Source organism: Myripristis murdjan, chromosome 7 (assembly GCF_902150065.1).
Source record: "Myripristis murdjan chromosome 7, fMyrMur1.1, whole genome shotgun sequence".
Lineage (NCBI taxonomy): Eukaryota > Metazoa > Chordata > Actinopteri > Holocentriformes > Holocentridae > Myripristis > Myripristis murdjan.
Genome location: NC_043986.1, coordinates 2,659,265 through 2,679,872, shown reverse-complemented (window position 1 = coordinate 2,679,872; position 20,608 = coordinate 2,659,265). Strand labels below are relative to the sequence as shown.

Sequence of the window (20,608 nt, the reverse complement as noted above, 5' to 3'; positions counted from 1 at the left end):
ATATATATATAGATAGATAGATAGATAGATAGATAGATAGATAGATAGATATAAATATAAATATATATCTTTCCTATAGAAGAGAAGCGCTGACATCCTGAATAAAACATGAAGCTCAAAAGCACAGCAGGTAAATAATATGTAATGTAGAATCTTGTTACAAAAATATTGTTGAGTTCATTTTTTTAGGAAATCCATTCATTCATTTCAGCAGGATTATGTCGTTTCTATAATGCCACGAACATCTCTGAAAGCCAAATGAAAGTGACTTAGGTTTCCATGTTGCTGATGAACTCTTCTCCAAAGTCGATGATCTGTCTCAGGACGCTCAGAATCAGAGAATCAACATCATCGTTTATGTTGATTTCTTCACTGTAGTTCTTCACAGGAAAGATGTAGTTCGTTGGAATTCCCACCAACTGACTGAATTTCTCCATCTAAGTTTAAAGTAACAAAAGGAACAGCTTGAATAATTCATTCATCAGGCTCTGATGTGTGATGTAAGTGTTCCCTTAATTTTTTTGAGCAATGAATAAAATTATAAAATCTCTTTACCATCTATCATAAAATTACTAGTACAAACTCACTGTTTCCTTCAGGTACTTGCTCTTATAGACATTCTTCAGATCTTCCTGGATCTCTGGGCAGGCTAAATCAATTTTGGTGATGATGGCCAGCTGGGGAATTCCTGCAGATACACAACAGGAAACTGTTCAGTCCTTTAAGAATACAGTTTTCAAGGTAACACTGACTAATCTCAATGTGGCACCACAGCTTTACACACAAAGTAATGAACATCCTGATGTTTGCTCTTACTCAGGTGACTGGCCGTCTCTCTGATGTCCTTTATCTTCTTCACAAAGCTCTCAGTCAGTTGAGCTGCTGTGTCAGCAGGTACAACACACACCAGAACATGAACTTTGTCATTTAGAGTTGGTTCTGCGTTGTAATACAGACTGTCAGATGACAGTTTAGATGCAGGATTGAACTAGAAAACAATGCAAAATCCATTTAAGTAATGATGTAAACAGAATTTTCATTAAATATCTTTGTCAGCAAAGAGGCTTTCATCCCAAAGCTGAGATGAGTTAATTTTACCGTGTAACCGTCTTTCACACGTCCCTTCAAGGCCAGTTTGATGTCCTCTGGATGGACTCCTCTGTCCTCCTTCATCTCAAGACCCATAGTGTCACTGAGGACAAAAGGGTAAAAGTCTCCGGGCTTTCCTTTTTTGATTTTGTAGGTTTCATACTATAAAGCACAGGGATGACAGTGCTGATGTTATGATAATGCTATGGTATGGTGGGCTTAGACTTATTTTTAATTTTCAAAATGCCCCCTGCTGTAGTACTGTGACTATAGTAGGTCCTTGATTATCTATCTCCCAGTGTCACAGAATGACTGGTCAACCACAGTGACCATTTCCATAGTTTTTTTTCTCCTTCCCACTCCAAGCTGTGCCCTACTCTGCTGTAGCCTTCAGCACAGCATCCTGCTGATCTGATTATTTTGTTACAGTTTGTCCACCAGCAAATTGTTCAGTTATTCATTGTTTTTTTTGTTGTGTGTGTGTGTGTGTGTGTGTGTTTGTGCAGTCAAAAAAAAGCCAATAAACAACTGTATTCTTACTAATAGGCTTAAATATTTGTCCTGTGTTTTAAAGTTTATTTGTAGCACAAAAGTTTTTGCAAACACGTTGATAGTCTATTTCATGAAATAGATGTTTTTCCTCCAAATGTTCTGGTGCATTTTTGTGCATATTTCAATTATCTGAGGTTTCAGCTATTGAAAACACCTTAAGTCCTGAGGGTTTTGGATAATCGAGGTTCTGCTGTAGTTGCAGTGATGCACTGTAGCTATACTTGGTTTCCACTTTAGAGATGTGGCTGTTTCTTAGTTTATCTGGACAATAAAAGGCATTCATACCTTCTTGGTGAAACTTGCACTGGCATTTGCCTCGGCCAATGGTCTGCCTGTGATTCTGCTTCGTAGGGCGTTGTCGACAGAGTTGATGAAACTGGATTTTCCAGCCCCCACTGGACCATGAAGCAGGATTCTCAGATGGTGGATGTCTCTGTGGGGTTTGTAATTCCTCAAGTACTGCAGCTCTGTGTCTTTGTCTCTGTTTAACAAAGAAAAGACTTCAGATCATATCAGTTTAGATTAGATTAGACTTTGAAGGAATTAGACTTTAAAGAATATTTTTTTTGGCAAAGTAGAAGTTATCATTATATTGACATGTATGATTCCAGTGAATGATTTCCAGTGTTAAACATGCTGTCTTCACTTAGAGGCTATTTTTACAGAGGAGGACAGAGGACTGCAGTCTTCTGCTGGGTTGGTTGATATGCTCTTGTCTGATCCAAACTGGTCAGACAGTCACTGATGTTACTTTAATAAGCAGAAGGGTTTGTCATTTTCAGGGGCCAGAAGGGACCTGATGGAGTAAGAGAGAGTATCGCTGCAAGCCAGGGGTAAATATTGACCATCATGTCAGTATAAAATAATTAGGTTAAAAATGAGTCAGTATGCTACAATGTTTTTTTGTTTTTTTTTTTTTTTTTGTTATGTTTATTTACAGTTTATTTAAGCCACCTGAGTCATGGTGTTGAATAATGTTTTTGCAGACCACTGTGATGTCACACTGAAGGTGACATTTGCTCTTTTGGATATAAAATGTCATGACTTCATCATTTTATCCTATTTGACATTTGAGTGAATCTTAATCAGTTCATGAAAATATTCCCACAAGGCATTCCTGAGGTATCGTGTTCATGAGAATGGGACGTGCATACGGACAGATGAACAAACAAACCGAAAACATAACATTTTAGGACATGCATTTTAGGCCATCGCTAATATTGAGATATTGATTTGGTGCGAAAATCCCACCAAAATCGACAAATAACCTCCTCACTAAATTGGCCGTATCTCAAAAAGTATCCATCCAAGCAAACTAAAATTTTACAGTGTGCCTATTTTCACCGGTTGCCTACAACCGGTGAAAATTTCAGAATGTTTTAAGAGCCAAGTGTGTGGGATGTCCTGAAAACTTGTTGAAATGACATGGAATGACCCTTTATTTGAGACGCCGAACGTTGGGAGAAACAGTCACTAAACACAGTGTTGCACAGTTTCTGTCATTTTGAAAAGAGTAAAACACAGAGAGCGCCACACAGACATTAGTTTGGTACTTACTCCCATGGTATTTCCCTCCATGGCTTCCTAAAAGCTGAGAAATAAATTGCACATGTTGGTTAAGACGTCAGCAGTGTTTCACAGAGACATCATGCAGGCATTTGTCATTCTCTGTGAGTGATCATTTAATCAAGATTGAATTTTAAAATGTGTCTTACTAGGAGATGGTGGTGGTGGTTCAGGTTTGGAAGAAGAACGTCCCATTGCTAGAAAATAACACATGTAAAACTTATATATTACAGCTTAAGGAACAATTTATTCATTGCCTAAAATCAAACTGTAAATATAACTTTGAGGGCTCTAGTTTCGCAGACCAGGCGAGGCGGGGGCGTAGCGCAGATGCGCTTCGCCTACTGGGTGTGGCCAGGTGGATTTTCCAAGTTTGGCACGCCGTGCTCGGTGGCGCAAATACTCCGCCGTCCCTCCTACCGGCGGAGGGGAGGAGAGAAGGCGTGGAGTGGGTTTGACACAGCCGATTCACATGTAACCAATCAAATGAGCCCCTGTCCTCGCCTTTAAAATGCGCTGCGCGAAGGCGTAATGAAAGTTTACACAGCTGACATGGAGGTCTACTGCCGCAGGCGGAGCGGAGCTCAGGAGACCGGCGCGGAGCTCAGGAGACCGGCGATCAGTGCGGACACGTCACCAAAACCTCACAGGCAGGCTTCCGGAATGTCAGGCACATGAACAATGCAATAAATACCGAAAAAACCACTATTCAATGCTACGATCACAATCAGCACATACATATATCTCCATATCAACTGTCCCGTCACAGCTGATGTCAGATCAAATGAGATTGGCACCGTTTGTGCTGATTGTGAGGTTTTGGTGATGTGCGCCAGCCAGCCAAACTTCCACTGCGCCGGCTCCGCTCCGCCTTGCGCTGAAAGTAGACGTGGTTTCAGATGGCGAGCTTTTGGCGCACCTCGGCGAAGCCTTTTGGCACAAAATGTCACTGCGCCAAGCCGAATCTGTCGGCACCTCCCCCCGCTGCGCCGCCACTCCCATCTCGGCGCACCTCAGTCTGCTAAACTTGCAAACCATCCGCCCCTCGCGTTTCGCTGGTCGAAACTAGCTCTGCACGGGGTTCGCCTCACTGCGCCACCCTCCGCTGCGCCGGGAAACTAGAGCCCTGAGACTTAATAACTTGTTTGAAAAAGTTGAATATTTCAAGTTCTTACACTTTAAGCTCAAAATGAGTTGAGAGTATCATGGCTTTGTGCATTATCATATACAGTATATGGTACAACATGAAAATATTTATTTAGAGATTAGATAAATCTAACATTAAAATAACAATTTATAAATAAAATAAAAGCATCTGCAGTTTTGGTTTAATTTTGTGAGATATAGGTGTTAAAATATTCAGAAATTCAAATAAACTCTTAAAGCCAAGTTAATAAAAGTCACTGATTCAAATGAATTAAAGTCTGACAAAAAAAAGTTTCTCTTACCTCTAAATATGAAAGTCAGACCAGTTTTCAAATCACCACCGACACTGAAAATGAAAATCAAAGAAGCAGCTTAAAGAAATGATCTGCTGTGTCCAGGTGTCTCTTCATGTTTGAAATGATCCCATTTCCTCAGTGACTGAAGGTATTAATCACTGCATTAATATGAAGACAAAACACTGAATTCTAACAATACAGGACACTACAGGAAAACCTCTTTCAGTCAGAACGCCCTGTCTACTAAAGGGACTGCAATTTGGAACACATTACCCTCATCCATAAAGGAGTGTCCCACTCTGACCACTTTCAAGAGCCACCTGAAGGTGTGGCTCAGAGCCAACCAAACGTGCAATCACCTCTAACGCTTCTACCGCATGCTGTTACTGTACTGCTCTATGTTTTAACACATATTTGTAATGTACTGTAATGCTGTATGTGTCTACGCTTTAATACTTACTTGAAATGTATTGCTTTATGTTTTTACGTTTTCTTGTAATGTAACATCAACCTGCGTAGAGGACTTCAGATGGAAATTAGCCCTTGGGCTACAATCTGGCATATTTACATGTACTTCGGTAAATGTTCATTAATGTGCATTGTCCGGACTTCTAAATAAATAGATAAATAAACAATAAAAACAACAGTACATGTCTGTTTTACTACAAAACCTGAGGAGAACAAACTGAGAAAAAACCAACCTGCTGTCGAGCCGGGAGAGAGTGCAGGGAGTGGTGGAAACAATAAAGTTTTGATCATGTTTTGATTTGCCCTCTCACACTGCGGTGAAAAGCCTCATGATTGACAAGAAATCCCCCAGTTTCTTGTTTGGTAACATCCCATGATCATCTGACTTTTAGTTTCACTTCTACCTATTTATCTATTTCACTTCTATCTATCTAAATCTATTTCACTGCAGAATGAAATGACTCTCACACTGAGAGTAAAACTAAAGGTGAGTTTAAACAAAGGAGGGCAAAGGGATATTTGGTGAAAAAAACACAAAATTTAAACACATGAACACAGAAATTCAAACACTCATGTCTATACAGATGCAGATGTGCACAGATTAAACAAAAAATTAAATTATTATTATAATAATGATAGTTAAAATCTTAAGTTTCAGAACATGCACTCTTAAAATGTATTCATGCTACAGCAGCCATATTACTTAAAAAGTTCATTTAGATTTTATGAAGTGTGGTTGTATGTGGTACTTGTCCATAGTCAGTTTATTAAATTAAAATACCAGCAGCAGATGGCGGTCGGCACGCCCCAGTTTGGAGAACCTGGAGCGGAAGTCTGGCAATGTGCTGTTGTGGATGTGGGCAGACGCAAAATATATTTTAGCCACTTAAAAAAAAGGCACAAATTAAAATTATAGCTGCTGCGCAGTGATCAGTCAGATCCGGGCATTTTTAGGCAATTCTAAGCAACAAGCAGAGGAATATGAACTTAAATACAAACTGAACTGATTGACACATCTGGTAAGAAAGGGGCAGGACACAGGCCTGGAGGGGACAGATGATTGGCCGAAACACAACAAAGACATGCAACATGGGGGCGGGGATAATGAGACGATGCAGGGCAGATGTGAGGACAAACAAGCTGACAAGACTATGGAGGAACAATAGGGACAAAATGAACACAGCAGACTAAAATATAATAAACATTATAGCTGCTGTGCAGCAATGGTCGGGGCCAGGCAAGTTTAGGCAATTCTGAGCAACAAGAAGAGAGTAGGAAGATGAAAGGAGGCATTCTTATGTGCATTTTATATCAGCTGAGACTTGAACTCACAGTTTCTGGCATAAAGGACAACGCTCTATCTCACTGAGCTAATTGGCAAGTGTCATTTCATGTGAGGCTTCACAAATTGACTAAGCCAGTCACATGATAGCAGCTGCCTATGCATGGAAAGGCAGATTTCAAACCACTGTAAAATAAATAAATAAGTCATCAAGACAAAAATCTGACAATGATGATCTGGAATGGGACTGGACCTTTGTGCAAAGTTTGCTGAGTTTTGGCACGTGGCAGTGTTGCACACGCTGAGGCTTGAACTGGCCTGGCCTCTATCTCACTGAGCTAAAACTTCACATGCAGCTTCACAGACTGACTGAGCCAATCACTGACCTGCAGGACAGCAGCCAGCCATGCATGGAAAGGCAGATTTTAAACAGCTGTCAAATATTCAGCTATAAAGACAAAAACCTGAAAATACACATATTGCATCTAGACAGCATGGAGATGTTGATCATTTGTTTTTAACAATGATTGATTTGCTCCATAAGTGAAAAACTGATGTTTAAAAATGCCATTCTTGCATTGACTCCAATTGTTCACATGAGAGCAAAATTCAAAATGCTGTCAAAAATTGAGTTTCTGAGATAAAATTCGGAAATTTGCCACACGTCATCTACCATGACTCTAGAATTTGTCCATTTTTTTCATGAACATTGAAGATTTATTTAGCAAGAATTTGCAGGTATATGTTTACAGTACCATTTACAGTCAAACATTTTGATGCACTGTAGGCTCAATTTTTGATTAATCAAAAATCTGAGAAACAACCTGTAGTGTAATTTGCCATAGGCCCATGGGTTTTATGAACCATGGGCCCCTTTGCCTGACCTGGGGGGGGCCCTGGGCCCTTGCTGGAAAAAATAAATAATTTCACCATTTACCATTAATATTTGTGACTTCCTTTTTATCTTACCTAAATGACAAGATAGAAGAGAAAAAGGAGAGATACGCGAGAGTGACGAGCTGGATCAGCTGGAGAGGTCAAGAAATGAAGCCGGTACGGCCCGGTCAACGTCTTGGGCCGTCAAATGTCTACAAGACGACCTGGAAAACACCGGGCAGAAAGCTGATTTCTCACCTGTGAAGAAAGAAGAGCTGAACAAGATCCTCCGTGAATTTTATGGAGCTTTAATTTGTATAATAAAGTGCTGCAGCGGAGTCAGCACCACGGACAGTACCCGCTGGCAGAGGCAGATTCAGCACCACGGACAGTACCTGTAAGATTTTCCACAGAGATGTGCAGCTATAACTTTGTTCTTGTTATTAATGTGTTAATGTCATCAGCTATTAATTAGCCTATTAATCATTATTAATTTGTTTAGTCTTTATGAGTTTCCTAGGCCATTGATTTAATTAATTTGTCAATTTGTTTGCATCTGTACATTGAAATGAACATTTAATAAATCAACACATCTGTGAAAACTGTCGTCTTTATTTCAGAGGTAAATTGCTAACAGCCTGAAAAGGTGATTCTAAAACTCTGTTCAGCCTTAATGTGACTGCTTACTGTCCTTACGTTTGCTGCTTAGCCACATTAATCGGAGCTGACGTTAACTTGGAGTGACCCCCCCCCCCCCCCCAGCTGACATAAAACATCTGCCGGTGAGTTTATGAAAAGACAGATGTTTGCCGAAATTGGAAAGCAGTTGCCTATATTTAAATATAACTGTTAATATTTGGTTTGTTGTAGATAAAGATCAGCTGTGTTGGTTAGTCGCTGTCACAGCACCAATTAGATTAAAAATGACTGAGAAGTTGGCAGAAGGGTAATTAATGGCCAAATTTATTTAGAATATTGATGTTAGTCTTATACACAGTCATACTTTTCAATTTTGACCATTTCAAAGCTTATCTTCCCCATAAAATAGTCAGTGTTTCATATTTCATATTTTCCCATTAACTGAATATGGCCACCTGAGACACTTTTAAAGGCTTACAGTGCAGCAACAAAAAATGGTACAGACATGGGGTCAACATTTTTGGAAAGCTCTTGACCTCTACTATCATACCCGATGGCAAACCAATAGGGGGCGCCACTGACTAGTTTCAAAACATGGAAAAAAACATGATTTCACTATCTTAAGAAAAAAAAAAAAAATCTGACCAAACCAAAACATGTTAGAACTACAAAACGTATGGCGCAGGACACCTCTGTGTGTTGCAACTCCGCGCAGATTGTAGTTCTGGTACGCCTCTTCCGGGTTAGGGAATAAGTTGTGAAATTAGGTTTAGAAAACATACATACGGTAGTTTTTCAACAGCAAAAGTATAACCTTAACATGTAGCCTATGTTTATATCATGAGTAAAGATGTGTTATGAAAAAAAACAACAAAAAAATTCATCTTTAGTGCTATTTTTGACGTGTTTCCACAGTTTTTCCACCCGCTCTGTTTCGCTGACTGAAAGGATGGTGTTCAATGGCGTAACATATCAGCATATTATAATCTTCTTTTAAGAAGATTTGACAGCTTTCATGCACTTTATTGATGAAAGTTGTCAAATCAGACACGTCGCTGATTAGGATTATGGGTAATGTAGTGCTTCTCCGTGATATGACATCGCATATAAAACGTGTTTTCTTAAAATAAAGTTGATATTATACGGGACTTGTGGACTCGGCAGAAGCACATGCCATCGTTACACAACCTCATAGCTCGTGGTAAGTCTGCCTTGGATGGTTAGGCTAATAATCAGAACTATTTTTCAGAATATCGATTAAATTTGCACTTCCGGGATCTATGAACCACCACAGCGTGACGTCTTTGAAGCCAAGAATCCGTGTGTCCAGCACGGATCCTCGCTGACTTTCAGTGGACACTGTTTGTGTGGTGACCACACGGAATTAAAACCATAGCAATCTATGATTAAAACAGTTTACGTGCGAGGAGCATGTAATGCGTTATTAAGAGGTCGTGCTCATTTCACTGATTTCTGTGAGATCAGGTTGGGCAGACTCTACTACCACGTTATATGACACAGAAAATGTCACGTTACCATGACAACAAAGAGAGAGAGCATCTCGGTCCGTGACCATCATCAACTTCCTTCCGGTTCGTTGTTAACAGCGTCCGTGGCTACCACCTTAGCAACAACAAAAACATATTTTTACTACAATTTCGTAGGGAAATCTGAAAGAATGTACATCGAAACGACAAAACTACGGATCATATACATCAGTGTTTCCCAAACTTTTTTTCTGGGGACCCATTTTTTAAAAATGACAAATCACTGCGACCCAAATCACAATGTAGGCTTTATCTATAAATCACAAGAGCGAACTTGTACATAAATTGCCATTTTTCTTGCCATTTTTAGTGCCATTTCCACATCACTTCATCTTGAATAGGTGAAACAGCCATCTCAAAAAGATATAGATTGTTCTCTTGTTGGGTAGTAGTGTCTTTATCCGGGGCTCTCTTTTTGATCAGCCAAGCATCCATTGTGGCTGCCTGCGCGCGAATTACGGCGAAAATATGGCGGAAACACACTATTGGTGATCTGAGCGGAAAGTGCGAGTATGGTTTAAAAAAATAATTAAAAAAATAACAACGAGCTCCCTCATGTGGCTAAAAGGTGTACTGCAGATATAGATCTTAAATAGGCTAGACTGGACATGGAAGAAATACCGTATTGATCTGAATATAAGACGACCCATCTTTTTCAAGACCCTTTTTTGGAAATATACTTTTTATATGGGCATTCTGCGACACCAGCCCATGCTCGCTTTAAACTCAGTGCGGGGTATGTTGAGCTCTGTGGCAACTTCAGGTGCTTTTTGCTGCATCACAGCCCTCGTAACGGGCAGTCCTTCACTACGTTTCTCATTCACAAAATCGCACACCCTCCTGTCAGTCTCGTTGAATCGACCAGTTTTTGGACCACGAAAAGCCCTTCTCTGGCTGTGGGCATTTTTTAGCTCTTCTTTCTGAGACCGCCACCGTCTCACATTGCACTCAGGGCCAGGGTTAAGGGGTTAAGGGATGTTTATTTACCTTGACAGTTTTGGAGGTAACTTCAGAAAGCGTCCAACTGACAGCCGGAGCGGCATGTCAGCTGGCTGCCACATTCAACCGGGTGGCGGCGCACACAGGCCGGCCCACCTGGTGCCGGACGGTGCCGCGGCCGGCACCGCGCCCACCCGGTCAGGTCTGCCGGATCTGACAGGTGCGCGGCGCACACAGACTGCCATATATACCTTTCATCATAAATCACCTTTTGTTTATACGCGGTTGCAGCAGCACCATGGACAGCGACACAGACAACATGGTTGATTACTGATTGCGCAATGCGGCCATTCGCCGGTAAACGCGCTGCGCATTAAACGATTTTGCGGAGGCAGGAGGAAAGCTGCATGATTTACGTTGTATCCACGTTCGCGCGTGCGTGACCGTTCATGTGCTCGTGCATGAACGCCCGTACCGTGCTGGAGTACACCCCTTCCAACAGTGCCAGAGCGGGTGAAGTGTGCTGTATTCAAGCACGGAACATATGCAAGTACAGTACATGTGTATTTGCTTAGACCCCCAATATTAGACGAGGGCGTTTTTTCGGGGCAATTTCAATGGAAAAAATATCGTATTATATTCAGATCAATACGGTACTACAAATTTATTTGGCGACCCAAATAAAATCTCATGCGACCCACATGTGGGTTGCGACCCAGTATTTGGGAAACACTGATATACATAAACCGAATGGATACTATGAAAAGAAAGTGTACATTTGTCGCTAGAAAGGTTATCAAAACAAAGCTAAAGCCACAAGTTATCTTAAAATATAGCAATTTCCACCGAAAGTAGAAGGGATGTCCGCCATGTTTTTTGTTTACGCCGGGGAGAAACTGGGCAGTCACGTGACCGAAAGTATGCCCGCAGAAAAGACTAGGCAGATAAAACGTACCCATGTCACAATTTCAGAGCCGTTTTTGTGAAATGACTACGTTTTGTCTTGTGGACCAACGTAGCTATTACACAATTTAGAGTGAGACTGGGTTGCTGTAGCAAGTTTGGTGTCAATTGAGCAAAAATTGTGGGAGGAGATAGGTTTAAGAAGTTTTACAGTTTTTGAAAAAAAGAGTGACAAATTTTATAATTTTTAATAGGTGTAAGTGTACAAAAGTTTCTTCAGGGCCCCTGCTTTTCTCCCTGTACTTGCTTAGCTTAGGTTCCATCCTTAGAAAACATGGTGTCTTTTTCCACTGTTATGCTAACGACAGTCAGATGTATGTGCCCCTGAAGAAAAGAGATGCCTTTTCAATTAAACTGCTTCTGTCATGTCTTGATGACATCAGAGCTTGGATGGCCCTAAACTTTTTAAACTTTAATGAAAAGAAAACAGAAGTGATTGTGTTTGGCCCAAGCAACTCCTGTTAACTCCTGTGAAAATATAGATGTGATCTAACGAAAATCGTTAGATCACATCTATATTTTATGGCTGTGGAAGTTAATGTGTTATTAACTAATTAACATAAAATCCTTTTGCGTTAATCCGAATCCAATTTTTTTAACGGGCGATTAACGCAGTGGTGTTTGAACCTTTGCCAACTTCATAGTTTGAGAAATCAAGAGGTGAAATCATGCAACTTTCCTCCTGCCTCTTGTATATTGTTTAATGTGCACAGCACGATTACTGGCGAATGGCCAATACTAATCAGCCGTGTTGCCTGAGTCATTGTCCGTTGTGCTGCTGCAACCCTGTTTAAACAAAAGTCGGTTTATAATGAAAGTACGGCAGTCTGTGTGCGTGGCGCATATGTCAGATCCGGCAGACCGGGTCCCGCGGCCGGTGCCGGCGTGGTGCTGGTGCGGTGCTGGCTGGAGGTAACTTCCTCCTTCTTCAGAAAGCGTCCAACTGACAGCCAGAGGCTCCTGTCAGACCTGACTGGCTGCCATACTTTCATTATAAACCGACTTTTGTTTATATCAAGCGGTTATCGGATAACTGCTCTAATTTCATATCTGGCCACCGTGCCTCTCTGCTCTGCTGCTCTGACCAACTGAAGTAGCAGCACCCGAGCAGCAGACGGACGTCACTGACGTAATGACGGTAATGTTTTCAGTGAATCAACAATCAGAGAAAATATAACTCATCAGACACTGGAGTGGTTTAGAGCCTATGTAAGACTTGAGCTTGTTTATAGTCACAAATGAGTACACATGATGAGTGGAAAAAATTACAATAGAAAAGTCAGATTTGGCATGAGATTTCTCTCTTGAGTGTGAGAGCGTGAGATTGAGGCTGAATGTCACGGCCAATGCGTGAGAGTTGGCAACCCTGCCAATGGACACCTCTACCACCTGTAAACTTTCCACAGTGGTCGCCAGATGGGTGGCTACATCATTACAATGTAATGTTGCAGTTATGCCCATCTGTTATTTGTTGGGCTTGAGTTTATAATTTCAGCCTTTTTTATTTTTTACTATGTGCACCTCATTATTATTATTATTGTTGTTGTTGTTCTTGTTGTTGTTGTTGTTGTTGTTGTTTTTACATCTTTTGTTACTTGGAGATTCTGGACAGTATTTGTCATCGTTGCAATAATAATAAACATGCTGCATTAACAGAAAGCAAGTATTGGTCTACTCCCATGTTGATATGAGTATTAAAAACTTGAAAATAATCTGTTTAAGGTAGATTTAGAACAGATAAAAAATATGCAATTAATTTGCGATTAATCATGATTAACTATGGACAATCATGCTATTAATCTGATTAAATATTTTAATCGAGCCACAGCCCCACTATATTTCTCTGTTTACTAAATATTTTGGGTGGATTTTTCTTGCCACAGCACAAAGTTTCATATGATGACAGGGCAGTGCGCTGAAGTGCTGCCTTGGCACATTTGCATTTTCCACAACACCCCTTTTTGCAACCACAGTGGAGGAGGTTGCGACATGCCAGGCTTGCTTCTGGTAGTGTGGTCCAGTCAACTTCCCGTCCCCCTGTCAGAATCAGAAACAACTTTGTTGTCACATGACACATTTTACAGGTATAAAAAAGTGGGTTAAATTATTCATTCGTTCATTCTGTGTCCTTCCTCTTCCACCCCCAGTCACCTGGGGAGGGGAGTTCAGGTACTGCAACCATGGCCTGTCCCCAGCAGTGACCAGCATTGTAAGCTGCCCTCTTTGTATGTAGTGCTGCTTGGCATTAGTTGCAGTCCCTGAACACCCCTCCACTGTGGTTGCAAAAAGGGGTGTTGTGGAAGATGCAAATGTGCCAAGGCAGCACTTCAGCGCACTGCCCTGTCATCATATGAAACTTTGTGTTGTAATACTTTCCTTCCTCTTTGGCTTTATGAAAAATGCCTTTAGGCTAAATGGTATCCTGTCTCTGTGCTGCTGTAAAGTTCCACTTTGGCCATTGCCATAACACACACATTTCATGGTGTATCTGTCAACATCTTAGAAAACATGTACAGTATACTCTACCGTAATACATGTTTTGATGGTTTTTACTATTATTTAATTAACTGAATGCCAGAAATATGCAGTTAGGTAGATGCTAGCATGTTGTAAATAGTACCATTGTATTCCTCATCCTTGAAAATGTAAGATTAGCCACCAGGATCAAGATCCTTGGCGGTCTAGAACCTGAGTTACTAATTGAGTGTGTATTTTGACTTAAAAGGCTAGTAATGAAATGAAATGACATATTGATGCATGTTGCTTTTAATGACAGATCATTAACAACCAAAACACACATCCCGTATTGAACCAATAAGGGACGCACTTTGTCCCTTAGAGTCTGCCCCCTCTCCCACTGTTTGACCAATGAGCGGAGCTCATTCACACACATCAGTGAGTATGTACTCTCTTTTCATTGGTCAAAGCACTGTCACTCAGTGTTGCTAAGCTACACTGTGCCCGCCCCGCCATAGCAACAGCAGCAGTTAAGCAGGAGCCAGGAGGCAAGGTCGCACTGGTCTGCACCGAGCTGGGTGCAGCGCGAGGCTGGCGCCAGCGCCTGTGCACACTGCACCCAAATTGAAAATGCTTTAACTTGGGCACAGCACCCAAAACAACGTCAAATCAAAAAACTCAACAAACTAGTATAAGGAAAAAACAGAAGCGGACCAACACATGTCAAAACCAACGATAAATGGTTACGCAATGCACCTTAACAGAGCATAAAAAACAGTTTTAACAAGAGGCCTAAACTTCGCCATCACACCCTCAAAAATACCAAAAGAAGAACACATTTTAGCCACAGAACTCGCATGTCAGAAAACTACAAGATCAGGGAGCAGAAAAGCAGAACTCTGAAACACAGTAGCAGGTATGCTCAAATCAGCCAAACTTCACCAGAGCAACATCACAAAGGAAGAGGAGAAAGCAATCAGCTCACTCAGACGGGACAAAACAATCACCATTCTACCATCTGACAAAGGCAGAACTTCAGTCATAATGGACACGGAAACTTATGAGCAACAGATGAAAGCAGTGCTAGCGGACAGAGACACATGAAATATTGAAAAAAGACCTCACAGAAGATAAGAAAAGGAACTGAAAACACTACTGAAACCTTTACTGGTAACCAAGAAAATAACACAAGATGCATACGACCACCACAGAACACCATTGCAAGAACTCAAAACAACTGGCACAAGATCTCAACAACGTAACAGTGCAAAAAGATGAAATCCTCATATCACACGGCATCGTGTCACTATTCACCAAAACTTTACATATCGTGCAAGAACGCCTAAAGGAAGACCAAACCCTCAAAAAATGCACAAACCGGACAGTTGATGACATCCACACACTCTTAAAATTTGTTGCCAAATCCACGTATTTTCACTTCAGAGCATCCCACGCAAACTTTCAGTCATCAGAACACTATATGAACGGGCCACAATCATAACTGAAGAGAAAGACAGACAGGAGGAGGAAAAACACATACAGCACACACTCACAAGATGCCAATATCCCAGATGGATATGGATACGGATTCATGTTTGAAATGATCCCATTTCCTCAGTGACTGAAGGTATTAATCACTGCATTAATATGAAGACAAAACACTGAATTCTAACAATAGAAACAACAGTACGTCTGTCTGTGTTTTACTACAAAACCTGAGGAGAACAAACTGAGAAAAAACCAACCTGTGCTGTTGTCGAGCCGGGAGAGAGTGCAGGGTGTGGTGGAAACAAAGTTTTGATCATGTTTTTATTTGCCCTCTCACACTGTGATGAGAAGCCTTGTGATTGATAAGAAATCCCAGACTTTATTGTATGGTAACATTCTGTGATCATCTCTTTTAGTTTCACTTGTAAATCTATTTCACTGCAGAAAGAAATGACTCTCACACTCTGAGAGTAAAACTAAATGTGAGTTTAAACAAAGGAGGAGAACAGGATATTTGGTGAAAAAAAAAAAAAAAAATTAAACACATGAACACCATACCACATTTACCATACCACATTTATTTATATAGCACATATAAATACAAACAGAGTTGTGCCAAAGTGCTTTACAATAGACTATAAACATAAATCAATCAAAAACATATATACAACATACCCAGTGCCACATAAAACATCAAATGCTCAAGCTGGAGATGGAAAAGCCAAAGTGTAAAAATGAGCCTTGAGGTGTATTTTAAACACCTGAAGGGGAGGGGCTTGTCTTATGTTCAGGGGCAGCTCGTTCCAGAGCCTGGGGGCTGCCACAGCAAAGGCTCGGCTGCCTCTGAGCTTCAGCCTGGTTCTGGGCACGGACAGGAGAAGCTGGTCGGAGGATCTGAGTGTCCTTGAAGGAACATAGGGTTCCAGCAAGTCCGACAGGTATACGGGTGCAAACCATTTAGACACTTAAAAACAAAGAGCAAGATTTTGAAATCAATCCTGTATTGCACTGGAAGCCAGTGGAGGGAAGACAATACAGGGCTAATATGGTCTTGTTTTCGTGTACCTGTAAGCAAACGGGCAGTGGCTTTCTGGACTAACTGCAAGCGAAAAATGGAGGTCTGGCTAACACTAACATACAGGGAATTGCAGTAGTTGAGAAGAGATGTCATAAAAGCATGGATTACAGTTTCAAATACAGGGCGAGATAGACACGATTTAACCTTTGACAGCCTCCTAAGTTGGAAGTTCTTTCGTACAACCTCATTAGGCCAGAGTCTATTTTAAGAGAAATTCAAACCCTCATGTCTATACAGATGCACATGTGCACATAATTTAAAATTTAATTTAACACAAAATTTAAAAAGTTATTATTTTAATAATAATAGTTAAAATCTTTGGTTCCAGAATGCTCACACACTAAAATGTATTTATTCTACAGTGGCCATATTACTTAACCCTTCTATTGTCTTCGGGTCAAAATGACCCGCCACTTGGAATTTGATGACTTTTCCTAGATTGACCCCTACATTAGAAAAAGTGAAGTGATGCCTTTATTTATATTTCCATGTGAGCTGTACAAAAAACTGTACTAATATTGTCTTTGAGTCAAAATGGCCCGACAGTTGAAATCACAGTCAGAGAGAGAGAGAGAGAAAGAGAGAGAGAGAGAGAGAAAGAGAGGGAGAGAGAGAGAGAGAGAGAGAGAGAGAGAGAGAGAGAGAGAGAGAGAGAGAGATTTTTTTGATTTTTCAAACCTCTTATTTGTTCAAACCGGTTTCAAATAATAAACAAATGACTAAACAGACAAAAACAAATGAGAACAAATACAGACCATGCTTAATTTAGAATACGACCAAAAAACAAATGATTGTCTTTCACAAAACACAAAAGTTGCTTAAGGCACCAAATGCTCTTGAACTCCTCCAAGTTATTGGTTAGGCTATAAAAACTAAAATCAGCTCTCAGCCTGGACTTCAGCATACGAACAAAAATAGTTTTTACATCAGTGTCTGAGGAGCCTGCTACTTTGTTTTTCCTGCTAAGGTAGACAGCCATTTTTGCCTGACCTAACAGGAAGTTGAAAAACTGGCACTTTGATCTCTCCTTTCCACAATACCTGTAACCCAGAATAAATACCTGGTGCGAAAAAAATTCTTTAAACCAACAAAACATGTCTGCCAACATTTGAAACAGAGAAAACAGTTGAACACACTCAAGAAAACAATGAAAAATTGTTTCCCTTTGTGTACAGAAGGGACAGGTATCACTTACACCAGGATTTAACACACAAACAAACGCATTAACTGCAACCGCCCCATGTAAGACTCTCCACTGGAGGTCACCTACTCTTTATGTTAGTGGTGGTTTGTACAACGCTCTCCACTCAGGCCTCTGAGCCTCTGTTAGGCCCAGATAAGCCCTCCATGGAGTATCTGTACGCCTCTGCAGTTTGACCTGATTAAGCATTTTCACCAAAAAATAGTACGATTTTACCTTTTAAATTGTTCAGTGTTTGATTAATAACATTTAGTTTCAACAAACAACCATCATCACACTTAAACACAGGAACAATTTTTAAACCAGGAAAAGAGTCAGTGCTGTCCATTTTAATCTGTCCATCATAGTGAGCAGCGATAAGTGCCAGCTCAGAGCTGGACAGCTGTTGTTTCCAGCCTCTCAGCAGGAGGCTGCTTACTCTGACCGACCTTTTTATTTATTTATTTATCCTTTATTTTACCAGGAAGGTCCCATTGAGACACAATGTCTCTTCTTCCAGGGAGTCCTGGTCAAAATGGCAGCATAAAGAAAGTTTCAAACACAGAAGGACCCCCAAACATGAGGCCAGACAGCAGCATTATCCAGGTGAGGGCCGCACACCTCCACCACACGGCCCACTGTGTAGATTTGAGCCTCACAGAGTTTCTGAAGCAGAGACGGCCCAACCTCGCAGAAGAAACGGGTCCCATGCACCACCGGCTCCTTAAGAAGCCAGAACAAGGAATCCTCACTCTTTAGTCTCTTTACGGAATAGACTCCACACTTTCAACAATCCTTTATAATAACAAGGCAGATGGTCCAGCTTATAACTATTCAAATCCATTAAAAACAGAGACTCGGCCAGACCCAGCCCACTACACCGTTCCAGTAAGCTGCGGGCTACAGGCCTCCAGGCTAAATCAGGGGGTCCAGTCAGGAAGCGTTGGATAAACTGGAGCCTGAAGGCAGCCCCTCTGTTCACCAGGTGGATGAGCCCATGTCCTCCTTCCTCCTTTGGCAGAAAAAGAAAGCTTTGAGGGATCCAATGCAAGCGATCCCAAAAAAAATCAACCATGAGGGACTGGATTCTAGACAGTAAATTCACTGGAGGGTCTGAAACTGCTAGCCAATGCCACAGCATGGAGGACACCAAGTTATTGATGATTAAGGTTCTGCCTTTAAAAGACAATTTGGGTAAAATCCATTTCCATCTTTTGAGACGTCCTTCAACCCTCTCAAGAACATTGTCCCAGTTCTTTGAAGAGAAGGTATTCTCACCGAGGTAAACTCCAAGGTATTTAAAACCACCTGTCGACCACATTAGGCCTCCAGGTAACACTGTCCTCCTGCGCAGTCCATCTCCTACAGCTAAGGCTTCACTTTTTCCCCAGTTTACCTTAGCAGAGGAAAATTTGCCAAAGTCTGTAACAGTTTCATTTAAAGCATTGATTTCATGTTGGCTTTTAACAACAACAATAACATCGTCAGCATAAGCAGACAGTTTAAAACAATCATTGCTCCCAGGAGGAGAGAAACCAGCTAACTTCTGCCTTAGTTTGTGAAGTAAAGGTTCTATAGCCAAGGAGTACAGCATGCCTGATAGAGAGCAGCCCTGTCTAACTCCTCTCTGAACCTTAAACAGCGCACTCAAAACACCATTAATCTTTAGCACACTCTCAATGTTACTGTACAAGACCCGAGTCATGGCTATGAGACCAGAGCTGAACCCAAAAGCTTTCACAAGTACCGGTGTTCAACCCGGTCAAAAGCCTTTTCTTGGTCCAGAGAAATCAGACCAAGCTCACAGCCCAATGAACCAGAGAGGTCCAAAAAGTACATCATTTTCATCCAGAACAGACTCAGCCACTCTGGTTGCAGTCTGTCCTGTGGGCTCTTTCAGTTTAACCGTCTGACTCTGACAGAAATCAGCTTCAGCGGTCTGAACATCACCAGCATCACCATGAGCACTGCCTGCCCCGTCCTCACTGCTCAGTGTGTTTACTACGTTGCTCTGTGGTGCTTGTCTCAATGTGTGTGCCGCTATGCGTATCAGTGTGTGTGTCACTGTGCGCTGTAGACTGCCCGTCAGCTCCGATGGGAGGTCCGGCCGCAGCGGCAGCGGGCCGCCCATCGACCCCGACGGGAGGCTCGGCCCCAGAGGCAGCGGGCCGCCCGTCGACCCCGACGCAGCTCCTCATTATTATTTTTAAGCACCATAAACACCTGTCTTCTGAAAGACATGACATGCTTAAGACAAGGTGATCTGCAACCGAGGGGGATCAGTTTAATCGGGGACATCAGCTGCCCGTGACGGGCCAGCTCTCTGGCTAACAGTTTATTTCTTAAGAAAGGGGGAACATTTGAAATGATAACTTTCTTAGCGGGGTTAACAAGAGAAAAAAACGGAGTCAGCGTCCCCTGAATTACCACTCCGCTCTCAATCACACGATTTGCCTTATCAATGTCATCCAAGAAAATAACCACCGCACTGTTCATGCGGGAGGCAGATTTCACACTTTCATAGCCCACAATCTCTCCCACTGCCAGACCACACTCCTCCACCGACACACCGACCCCTGGAGACAGTTTGACAGCGTGCCGGCGAGTCAGCTTCTCCAAGCCGCACGCCGTGTTCGGCGGCATGGCCACAATGACAGCCGCCGAACAAACAATAGAAAACCCCCAAATAGATACAGAAACTAAAATCGATGAAAGAGAAGTTGTGCACAAACACCTTAACCACCACCCCGTGGAAGAAAAAGAGCAGAAAGGTTTGAAAAAACACACAAACTTTGTCAGTCGCTCTCCAAAACGCGCTCCCAGCCACTCTCAGCATCCACTCAGAGAGAGAGAGAGAGAGAGAGAGAGAGAGAGAGACCTTTGACCAATCATTTATTGGTTCAATTTTCCTTTTACAATAAAAACCACATAATTAAATTAGTTTAAAAGTATGCACACCAACCATGCATGCCCCCCCACCTGTACACACACAGAAGCAACACAGACAGTATCACAGATTTTGATTTTCCTAAAAATTAAGTT

At 41.6% G+C, this 20,608-nt stretch overlaps 1 protein-coding gene across 1 annotated transcript in view; it reads right to left on the bottom strand.

The window, feature by feature from the left end:
* Positions 1-219: 219 nt before the first annotated feature.
* LOC115362189 (interferon-induced protein 44-like) overlaps positions 220-20,608 on the bottom strand; it is a 166,062-nt gene continuing 145,673 nt past the window's right edge. Inside the window, exons 2-7 of the mRNA XM_030056025.1 lie at positions 3,199-3,232; positions 1,927-2,122; positions 1,099-1,251; positions 817-988; positions 588-688; positions 220-437 (exon numbers count right to left, since the gene is read on the bottom strand). Of these exons, the coding sequence (XP_029911885.1) occupies positions 270-437; positions 588-688; positions 817-988; positions 1,099-1,251; positions 1,927-2,122; positions 3,199-3,232 (824 nt within the window). The 3' untranslated portion in view covers positions 220-269. The remainder of the gene's footprint in view (positions 438-587; positions 689-816; positions 989-1,098; positions 1,252-1,926; positions 2,123-3,198; positions 3,233-20,608) is intronic.